Here is a 12,032-nt window from a genome sequence, read left to right on the forward strand (position 1 = left end):
TTCCAAATTGCTAATTCTTTAAAATACGAGGCAAACTGAATTGGCACTAAAAGTGCAAGCAAAAGTAACTTCGTGGAACCTTGATTTTTTATTAAATACATTTGCAATAAACACAATATAATCTGTGGTGTATATAGCATGGAAACAGTAATTCCCCGAATTTCTCTATCCTGAATTATCTATTAGCTGTGCTTCCAAAACGTATCTTCAAGATTTCAATACGTCGCACAAACTCTGTGTTTTACCACCAGTGCATTCTGACAATATATCAATATATAACATCTGAGATTAAGTGGAAAACTACAAACAAGAATACTGATTAATTCCAATCAGTTGTAGGGCATTATTCAGGATATTCTCAAATGAAAAACTTCTTGGTCGTCTGACCAGCTGAAGATGAAGTTTTGCAACTGTGCCCACAAATACTAGTGTAGGTCTCAGGAACAATGCTCCATTGCAAAACGGCAGCAGAGAGAACATTTTTTGCCAATTTCTTTTTTCTCAATATTCACAGTATTTAATATTACGTAAGGAAGGCAAGAAACAAAAGAGGGAAGAAAGGGTTGCTGCTCACACAGTCTGCTTAATCTTCTCTATTTAAAAAAAAAAAAAAGGAAATTAGGAGAGAGGTGGAGATGTCAATTAGAGTCAATGGGAAATCCTGGCTGTGGAAAAGAACCTTCAAAATTGTCTTTTCAATTTAATTTTATTAGTATTTATTTTACACATTTAAAAGAAACAGTAAATTAAACCTGCAAAAATCAGTGTGTTTTTTTTCAAAACAAAAGATCATGATCTTCTCCCTAGAAGTCAGAAAATTTAGTTTAATATGCAGTAGACTGTAACATTGAAAACATCTCTATTTCTTATTAGCAGCTGAATCAAGAATGCTTTCTTAATTCTTCTTGTAAAATAACTACCTGCCCTTACTTCTGCTTGGACAGTGAAGATTGACCAAATTTGTTTATGATCAAGTTATTTCATGTTCCTGATTTTTTACAGTGAAGTTAAAAAATATTTTGTAATTGCAAATATTGTTATTTATAAAAAAAAACTAGTACATGCTAAAAATCTGTAAGAAAATAAAAACACAACTGAATTTCACAACATACCAATACATAAGAATGTCAGGTACATAGAGCTGCATCATGACAGGAAGATGGAAAATGAGGCACAGAGCTCAACCAATACAGTTGTTGCACCACCGGGGACTGCTGTGGTGAATAGAGATTGAAAAGCCTCTTAGCCAAGGCAAGGGATGACCTGGCAACTGGAAAGGTAGCTGTCCTTCTGATTAAAGCCACACAGAAAGTAACTAAGCATAGCTGGAGTCTGCATTCTGAATATAAAAATTTGTAAAAATTTGAGAATGATGTCCTTGAAATAAATCAGCAGTGTTTGTTTCAGGAAGAGGTTGAAACAAGTGTGTTAGTGAAGACCGTAAGTAGGTAGGGATATCCAGTTCATTCCAGCGCTCTAGTCTCTTAAAAATGTAAAAATAGCAAAAACTCTGAATTCTGAGAAGATTCCCCCATAGTTTCAGGTTTCACCACCCTTCCTTGAAAGTCAAGTCAACCTCTTAGATGGAAGAATTTCCCTGTCAAAACCACTCTCTGAGTTGACCAGAACTATTAACACATACAGCCACGGAATACTCCAGATCAAAATCTATAAGCAACTCAAACCCTCATTTTGCCATAAGACCATCCAACTTACTTTTTTCCAGAACCTGCATTCATATATAAAACTACATCTTTTATAACCCTTGCCAATGGTCAAGGAAGTCCACATTAAATAAATTAATAAACAAATCTCCCAACATCGAATTACTTTCTAAACATCTTTGTATACAAAAATTCCACATACCTTGTCCAGTTTGACACCTTCGACCACTTTCAAAAGAGAAAAGATTTGAGTCATAGCCATAGCGACGGAGACAGAGGTAGTGCCATTTTACAGAGTCCCTTTTGCGGGTGTACAAAATTAGTTCTGTATCTGTAAGTTCCATTATGCCAGAACCCAGCTCATTACCATCATCATCCACGTTAATAACCTGCAAAAAGGAAGTTCAACAGCATCAGGTAAGCATTCTTTTGAGCACCAGTACTACTACTGTGATCTTAATGTTTCACTAATGCACTCCCGTCTGCTCCATCATAGGAGTTATGATCCTTGAGGTAAAAGTTTAAAAAAACCTCACCAAACCAGTTCCTTTGCTCCTCCAGCCCAGAATTAAAATAATACATATTTAACAGCAGTGAGTGAGACTAAATAACATCATTGCAAAATCCGTGGTGATATTTAAAATAAGAGATTTGTAAGTGTAATGATTTTTTAAAGCTGACTGTATGTACATATTCTAGTATTTCCACACAGATAAGGCATACCCCAGATAATGAAATCGTTCAGAGCACTGTTTCAAAAAAGATTATTTGCTTTGTCATATAACCCCACTTACAGTTGGGAAAAGGAATGAAAAAGGAGACGGGTCTCTAAGATAAAGCTACCCTCACATACCTGTAGGGCCTTGCACTGTGCTGAATCGCCAGACTGGTCTGGATTTTTTTTCCTGCCTTTTTAATGTCAACAAATAATTCAAATACCCTGTGGTTATCTTGTGTGAAAACATGATGCATATAAAGCTTATACTCTTATTCCTTCTGCCTTTACACCAGTTGGAGGTCTTCTGCATCCCTTAAGGAATCCTGACGTATTTTCCCCCAGATGCGTTTTATCTCACAACGCTGCTTTCAGTGGGATTCCTTCTTACTCAATAAAAAGGCTACAAAAAGAGCTTCCCTATGGTATCAATTAATTTTACTCCTTAAAGAGCCGTTTTCAACTTGAAAACTAGTCATTTAAAAAGAATTAAGAATAGTTTCATCTGTCACTGAAGCCTATGCCAAATGTCTTCATTTTGCAAACTACATTCTTTCATCTTCTCCCCCCTGCTGCTCAATCAGAGACCCACACGAACAATAGAGAGATGCTACGAGGAGAAAAGGAGGAACTGGCTGCATAAAGCTAAGTCAAACGCATCAAAAGCAAGAACACGAAAATATTTTATCCTTCAGCTCTTTGTACTGATAATATTAAATATTTCCAGAATTTCCCATGGTTTTCAAGCTCATTTCAGGGTTGCCCTCAGGCAGTGCATGAATCATTTTTCACTATGGAAGCGTTGCATTCCTTTGCCAGCTCATGGAGACAGTTTGGAGCACAGAAGCAGAGCTGAGCTGTGTGACTACGCAAAGGTATGTTTACTTAAAGGCACTGTCTTCAGCAGCTTCACGTTAAGCACAGGAACAAGTGTTCACAAGCTTATAAATTCCAGGGGTATAAGGGACAGAAGCACGTATAGAAATGAAGTTTATTCAAGTAAAGGAAAAAAAGTTCTCCAAAATGATATAATCAACAGTGACCTTCAACTAAAATCAGCGGTCCTGAAGTCTTCCATTGCTGACCCCACCTCCAGGTTCATAGCCACAGCTCTCCAGCAGCTCTTCCATTATGCCTGTGACCCCCTCATATGGTCCCAAACCTCCCAGAGGTAACAGCATTTAATTGTGCCCCCAGCTGAAACTGGGACAGACCAAAAACATGGGGCTGCTTCTCCCACCTGAAGATTGAAACTGTCATGACAAAACCCAGCCTGTCTAAAGAATTCCTGTCACTGCCAGTAAGAAAGGAGTCTCAAGGGGAAAAAAAAGAGAGACCTGCAGCCAGACACCTGCAGGTCTGTAATGGTTTAACCATTGGGTAATTCTCTCCCTATTTTCGTTTAAGTATTTTCCATCACAGACTTACCCCGCAAGAAAGCAACAAAATAATTCACGGCATACCACACCAGGTGCTTACCTTAAACTTGTTTCGATGGTTATCTGGGACAGTTTCTTTATCTGGACAGCTACAACAGCTACCCATGACTTCTTTAGAAGACCATGTGATCTCTAAATTAAAAAGAAAAAAGCAAACCACAACCAAACACGGTGATCACTTAGTTGAAGTAAAAATAGAGCATCATCAACAGAACAACACAATACAAATTCTTCCTGGATTACAAATTTTCATGATGAATTTTGCAGTCAGAAATAATAAAAAATAATATCTAAGAGCTGTGTTAGATTTGGCATTGAGAAGTAACTGCACAAAGCCCTGGAAGACCTACCAACAATTCCACTCGATGTCACTACCAAACAGACCCACTGAACTTGATTGAGCCTCTCACCTTAATTCCCGTAGTAGCATTTGAGGGAAATAAAAAAAGAAAAGGAAAGAACAAATGCATTGGTTGCAATTCTCTCTCCTAAACCAAGGTCTTTATGGAAGGCACTACCTGGATCCCAGTTCCACCTAAACGAGCACTCTCCAGCCTGCTGCTGAGCACAGCCCTGGCTGACTCCTGTCCCAGCCCAGGGCTGCAGGTTACCAGGCAGAGGCAACACAAAGAGCCCGCAGGGCAATCCTGAAAAGCTGCCCTGCTTTGGGCAGCTCCAGCGCCCACATTCAATAGGGGGTGGAGGCACGCGGGGCCTGGAGGCAGCCCTCTGCTCAGCTTCTGTGCTCACAGTTTGAAGCACTTCCCATGTAGCAAAGCACATACAACTAACGAAAGGCAAGGGAAACAAAGCTCCATGATCAACACAAATATTTTAACACTAACTTTTTAAATTCCTATTATGTTACCTTTGGATTAGATTATGTTATGCAGCTTACTTACTTGTTAAAAACAACATAATAACTCAACTAACTCCATGGCTAAATTAAGAAAAATAATATTTTATATTCTTGGTATTCTAACTGAAAAAAAAAATTGTATGTATGGTAAAGCTTTCACAGAGCAATAAGATAAAAGTGTTACAGAACCAAGCCTCACAACTTTCTTCTCCTACCACCTCACTACAGATCAATCTTAAACTCTTAAGAAGGTCAGATAAAAGGAAACTTACCCATTTACACAAGCTGTATATTGGATAAGAACTACAATTTCCACTACACAAATGAAAAGCGGGTCAAAATCTTGGAAGAGAGCTAGTAAGCAACAACAGGTATGGCATTTGGAGTCAAGAAGAAGCAGGGCAGAACTTCTTCTGACAGATTGGGAAAATCAGATTGCATCTTAGGAAAACTGGGACTCACTTTCTAGCCAGGCATTTGTGTTAGTGTGCAACAGCAGTATCCACTTAGCACTTTATCCTGCTGAAAAATAAGGTGCAAGGCATACCGCGAAGTTCAGCTAACTATGCTGGACCAGACAGGCCACGCAAAAGCGATATTGCTACCCTAGAGACTGCAGACGTCTGTCAGTGGCCACCAAAGCCCTGCAGAGGTGAAATGAAGAACTTAACAGAAAGGCTGACAACGTGGCTTAGATTAATCCAGTAACAAAGAGGCAGACAGCCCGACGTTGTCAAAACTCAATGGATTCTCTGATGTCATTCCTGGCCATAGTGTAAAAACGCGCATTAATTTGACAGAGCTTTTTTCCCAACCCAACAGCGAACTAGGTTGTTGTTTGCTTCTACTACAACAGAAAGAAGCTGTGCTACACACAACTGGTTGGTTGTTCTTGCACAGTGAAGAGAAGCCTTCAATTTTCTTAATCAGTCCGATCAACCTCTCAATTACAGACTGCTTCCAACAGTCTCCATACAGGTATCTTGTTATTAGACTAACTACTCATTTCTTTGCTGAAGCCTTCTGCCCGTTCTGTTCAGAAAGGAAGATACAGAACATCTTCTGTAACTAGTTTCCTACCCTGGCACCCCACTTTGCCTCACTATGTAGATGTTCAGATGTTGGTCTTGTCACTCGACTGATGATGCCCAATTTATTCTGAGATTACACTGCTAAAAGGAGCAACGTGTGAAACAGCTGCAGTGCAGATTAACAACAAATGCAATACAAATTTGCAGCAAAGGTTTTCAAGCTCTGGTCCCTAAAGCACTAAATTGCCAAACAGAAGCATTTACTAGCCTTCAAGCACAGATGCTCACACTTAATAAAGCCCAGTTTTAAATTTCTCAAAACCTTATGAGAAAGCAGAAATAGAACTAAATAGCAGCACACTGTGACAGTAACGTGACATCCATTGCACTCACCATAAAGGTAAATCAATAGTAAACTGAATAGGCAATAAAAAAATTAACTGCAAAGTAGTTTGGGAGAAGTATATAGAGCTGCAAATAAAAAGATGTAATATATGAAGAAGTCTAAAATATAGCTACTATGTCTCAAGAAAGACAAAGAAAAGGGATGTAATCAACATTAATCACAGACACTTGTTATTTCATACCCAATATGTTAATATTAATATTTTGGAATACCAAGAACCATCGTGCTACTTCAAAGATGAGATGGGAACTAAGGCAATGAGGAAGAAACGAAACAAGCAGGAAGCCGACAACGTTCACATCACTCACCTAGATTTGGCCATTAATATTCCCAGCCTCTGTTGCGGCATCAGGGGTTCTGGCATACTTCAAAGTGTCATGCTGTCTTGTCACAGAACTAATCATTTGACCTAGAACTAGAAAAGTACATACAAAATGTTTTGTTTTTTCTTGTTTTCTAGACACCAGTTAGTAAACCATCAGAAATACACGTGGCCCTTTTATTTTGGCATCATTACGTCAAGTGAGGTCTCCACGGTTAGGCTGCCTCTTACAGGGAACCTTAGACCCAGCCTCATCTCTTCAAGCTCCCCGAGCATTTCCATGGCCTACCTGGCAATGACATCTCCCGTTACCCTCAGCACATGCCGAAACAAACAAACAGACTCACAATTTACTCCGCTCAAGTCCCTCTCGCTCATCCTACTGACCACACACATATGCCACCTTTAACACATTGCCCTTTCTTTGCACCCCTCATGGCTCTTGCTCCACAGCATTCACCACAAATTGCTTGCTTTCACTTTTACTTTTTGCCTGGGTTACCCTCATACCGGCTGCTGCCCTCTCACATTTACCCCTGAAAGCTCCATGGCTGCTGGCAGCTGGCAGCCACCATCCTCTGTTTGGAAAACTGCTGAAATACTCTTCAAGTTTTCTTTGACACTGCTTCTTCAGCCAACGAGAAGGGCTAAATTCTCACAAAATCACGTTATTTAGCCACTTTCTTACCAGCCTTTCAGGGTGTCTGTGCAAACCACTGCAACCTCTGCCTCACAGTTCAATGAAAAGCATTTTCAGAAGCTAAAGCACCTTTCTTTTTTGCACAGCATCAAACGTAACACAGTCCCAAGCTCACCCCTGGTCCTGGCATCACAGTAACACGGTAACTTATGGGAATGAGTTCCAAAATTGTACAGGTTCAGAAAGTAATTGGACAGATGCAAGGAAGAAAAATCAATAAATACCTCCGTAACGAGCTTTTAAACTCAAGGATGTCCCATTGGGCTCAAAGAGACTCTGAGCTGCAGATTCTGGGAAGGGCATTAAGGAACGACCATAAAACACTGGTTATTGTTATTCCCTTCCCTATATATTTCCTACTGACTACTGTAAGAAGCAGGATACTAGACTGATTACTTCAGCCTGAAACAAAAAAAACTCTTCCCAGCTGACAGAAAAAGGATGACAAGGACTGAGCATAAATTTCTGAGTACACTGGTCACACAACATTAAAAAAGAAATAGTCTACTACTTGTATTTAAATTGAAACTAAGGCGTAGATTCCACAAAGGCACGGAAGGACCTTTCTGGGGTGCTCTACGGACACAGAGATTTGCATCTACACCACATAGGTTCTCTCCTGTGTCCAAATGGTATTTAGGATCAGGAACTTGCAGCCAGTCACGTACCCTTCATATAATTTACTTGCCCTTTAGCCACAAGCCTTCTTGGTCTTAGCCAAAACTGTATGCAATTGTGTATTCAAGATCAATCCCCGTGCAACACACACAGCTCTGTGTCTGTGATGGCCCTACCCAATCTGTTCGAGTACACACAGATTTGTAGGTGAGGTCAGATTTTTGTTGACTTTAGCACATCAAACCAGCTCAGCAGAGAGATCAGCCGGTACCTGAGCCAGCTGGGGACAGGATGACAAGGGGATGACCTCTGCCAGTGCTCAGAAAACCCAGCCCTTTCACTAATACTTTACTTAGTTTAACAAATTAACCTGCTCGAACTTTCAGGAAGGGAGAGAAAACAGAGAAAGCAAACAAAAAAAAAATTACCCACTATCTCTGGTGGACTGTGTTATCTGTCAAATCTTGCAGGTAGTCGTAAGAATTATATAGAAAACAAAAAATCACATGCAAATCACAGTAATGCAGGTGTCTGCGGTGATATTTACGCTGGTATTTTACTAGCAGAGTTTTAAAGCCTTCCCATGGTTTGACTACGTACGGTAGCCTACCCTGCTTTGGTTACACAGGAATTCTTAAATGGCCCAAATGCAGCTTTTAATGGGTAAATGAAAGCACACAGACTTATAGCACCTACCTTCTTTTAAATGTAAAGCAATACCAGAACTCTCCAGCAAGTTGTTTTCAATTATGAGCTGGGTTTTGCTTAAGAGTTATTTACTCGATTTGGGATTTTCTTAAATCTTCCCAGATTGCAAAATATTTACGCGAACTTCCACACGCGAGGAGAAGTAGGCATTTTCAGTCACAACTGTAAAAGTTAATCTTCTCAGTTATGTCTACAATGTCAGGCTTGGGAGCTGTAATTTCCCCTTCACGAAGCATCAGCAGCCACGGGGTGCAGTCATGCAAGGACGGAGAAGGGGCAGGAGAGGATTTTGGGCTTCTTCCCAGCACATCCATCAGCGCATCATGAGGCAAAAATGCCAGGAAAGACAAAGCAAGACCTGAGCTTATTTACATTTTACGAACAGGAGGGAAAATTAGGAACTGCCATAAATCCAGTAAGACTTATTCTTTGGATTAGTAAAGCACATCTTTTCCTTCATGGACTAAGCAGTCAGTCAGAAATCCTGAAAATCTGAATAACATTGGCGTTTCAGCAGCCTGTCCTGGGCCGGGAATGGTCTGAGCAACGTGTGCGTTCCCCTTGTGACCCGAAAGCCCCGTGGATGAGCAGCAACCTCCCTCCTCGTGCTCAGGCGGACTGGGAGCCCCGCTAAAGTCAGGCGAGTAAAAACCCCGAAGCACAGCACACTTCAGAAGAGACAGGGAGAAGCGATGGCTGGAAACCCAACTCTTGGGTGTATCTTCTTCCAAGCGGCCTCCCAAAGCCCCGAGCTGCCACGCTGCCAGGCCCTCTGCATCTCGCTCTCAGCCCCATCGCGTTCCCCATCACCCAACTGGGAAGCCAGTGCCTACTTCTTAAACCTTAAAGCATCAGTATCCATAGTTTTCAAAGACTGTTTCTCATTTAGCATATACATTATTTATTTATTTATTTATTTTTAATCCCAGCAACTACAACACAGAACACCCCCGTGCTTCTACATGTATTTCTTACTCGGATTTCAAATGCTTGCTTAAAAAGGTAAAAACACTATATATATTATCAAATTCTCTACATTTAACATCAGTGTTGGTGTTACGACAAAAGCAAACAGAAGTACTGCAAGTTTAGCAGGCATATGGGAACTGCAAAGTCATTCAGAGATGGATGGATCACCACCAGGGGCACTTCACCTTTTTTGTTAATTTCTGTCACAAATTCTCTTTAGCATGCTAAGTAGAATAATATTTTTCAAATCCTTCATTATTTTTAAAACATGAAACAGCACATGAATTGATGATGCTGCCATGCCTGGCTTCACATGTGTTTTTTCTTCAATAACAATGCAGGGATGAAACCCTCATAGCCCAAACTCTGCTGATTCCTAAAACATTTCCCCAAATGTGTCCCGCAACCATTGTCAAGTGTTAGCCATGGTTTAACTCCACTTGAAACAAGTTGGCCAACACCACCGCTAAAATCATGACAATTCCGACAGCTCAGAAATTAAGTCTAAGATTTTTTCCAGCTGCACCAGCATCATGACACTCGAACGCTTCAGAGCTGCGGAACCCCAGGCTTCTCACAGCTGTTTGCTGTCAAGAACAAACAGAAAGGCTACATTCAATATGAAGTTTCATTACCATGCTCTTAAAAATACAATTTATGTGAATGGTTTTCAACACCTGCTTCTTTCTTAACTCTGTAATTAATGCTCGGATCAATCGAGTAAACAAAAAGAAAAAAAAATAGGATATTAGTTGTACTTGACAGCCTCAGCATAAACCCTGAAGTTTTTTGAAAGGCTCAACAGTGGGAGGGGAGCAGAGGGAACATGAAACGTACGGGCTGTCTTCTGCACCAAGCCGAGGAAGGTTTCAATTTCATAGCTGACTTCTGGGAAATAAATTCAAGTTATTTTTGGGGGACAGTTGAATGACAAACATTTATTATAAAAAATCTCAGACATTTTCAAATTCAGTTTTCTTTTTCTTTTTCTTTTAGCTGCAGCATTTTGTTCACAAGCTTTTCTCTATTTAAAGTTACCTGCCAAATAATCGTAACAGTGACCAAACAGGAGATGAACCTCCTGCCATTTGGGGTTCTTTTTGGTTTTTAAAAGTTGAGGTTATCTAGGGTTATCAGACACATCTTAAGAAAAGAACACGGTAACTCAGAAGTATTCTGCTGAAACCAGTGTTTATGGGAGCATGAAAATTTAGAAGAGTGGCTAGTGTTTTCTCCTGAAATTAAGAATCCCGAAAGAACAGACCCCACAAGCTATTTCTAACTCAAATTCTCCCATGCTTTGACTTACATTTGCCACGTAGAAGACAAGAAAGGGATTTTTTTTAAACTTACGCCTGACTTTCTGTCCTAGGGTGATCAGTGCCAGGCATTTTTCATCACAAAGCGCTCTCGTTGCAAAAACGACTGGCACCAGACCACACAACAGAAATACAGAAGTTCGCCTGAAGACCTCCCAAAACCGTGCCCTTCATGGAAACCGTGACCTTGCCAAGAAAATAACCTGTGTAAAGCAGAACAAGTGGTAGTAAAGAGCCGAAGGTCCTCCTCTCACCCCTCTTTGCTTTCCCCCAGGTAGGAGGAAGCAGCCTGAAACTAAAGCAGCAAGTGGGACGTAACTGAATGCTTTTCTTTCTGAAACCCCATCAAGTCTCCACGAAGACAGAAACGAAGCCTGGTGAATTTGCAGCTTACAGGTAGAATTTGCCCTCTGCAGAGAGCTGGCCCAAGCCCAGAGGGGCTCTTTCTGCTGCTGCCTTCAAGTTCAGGAATTGACAGAACCGATGGCAACAAATTATTTGTACCTATGCAAAAATATGCGCAAATTGCTCAGGATTAAGGAAAACTCTCCCTTCTCCCTTCCTCCAAGCATGTTAGTATTGTCACCTCTTATAAAACTCTTTAAAAATTGAACACTTTTCTTCTCCAGATATTAAGATACCTAACACCTAAAATCACACTGTGCAGAACAGACCCATTATATTTCTAGCATTTCCCTGTTCTAGACTTTTTAATTTTTAATTTTAAAAGTATCTAACTCAAGTGGGAGAAAAAAAAATAAAAAAGGAAATTCTGTACTGCAGACAGTGCAAAGAAAAGCCTAGGGAGGATGGAGAAAATACTTTTATTACTTGTTTTTAAACACACCGCCAGATTCACCCTTTATTTTAGGTTGCTGACCTGAATGCTGCTAAATCAGTGTCTCCACCTGAGGCTGAGCTCTTTCCCTAGGAGCTGGGGACATTCCAGACAAGCAACCCCACTTTGGTACAGTTTGGTAACTGGCTTCACGCAGGAAACACACCGCCTTAACGCTGATTTCTCTTGAAAAAAGTTAGATTTTTAATCTTTTCCATGACCTCGAGTATATGGAAACAAAATCAGTGTCAAACATTTAAGGACACAAACCGCTCTCTGCAAGTCATTTTCCATCTTTCTCCCCATCCCTCATGTTTCCCGTCTTATTTTTCCTTTCAAATCTTTTTACAGAGTGATCCTAAATATGAATTCATTTAATTTCAGATTTGACATCCTTTGTGCTTCGCAGTTTCCACCCTTGCATACCACGTCCAATATTGCTTG

The 12,032-nt window shown here is 40.4% G+C and overlaps 1 protein-coding gene across 2 annotated transcripts in view; it reads right to left on the minus strand.

The window, feature by feature from the left end:
* FRS2 (fibroblast growth factor receptor substrate 2) overlaps positions 1-12,032 on the minus strand; it is a 51,350-nt gene that overhangs the window by 12,329 nt on the left and 26,989 nt on the right. For both annotated transcript variants that reach the window (XM_068669231.1, XM_068669232.1), the window contains 3 exons: positions 6,423-6,529; positions 3,859-3,950; positions 1,867-2,053 (listed from right to left, as the gene is read on the minus strand). In XM_068669231.1, the coding sequence (XP_068525332.1) occupies positions 1,867-2,053; positions 3,859-3,924 (253 nt within the window). In that variant the 5' untranslated portion in view covers positions 3,925-3,950; positions 6,423-6,529. The remainder of the gene's footprint in view (positions 1-1,866; positions 2,054-3,858; positions 3,951-6,422; positions 6,530-12,032) is intronic.

Source organism: Anas acuta, chromosome 1 (genome assembly GCF_963932015.1).
Source record: "Anas acuta chromosome 1, bAnaAcu1.1, whole genome shotgun sequence".
NCBI lineage: Eukaryota > Metazoa > Chordata > Aves > Anseriformes > Anatidae > Anas > Anas acuta.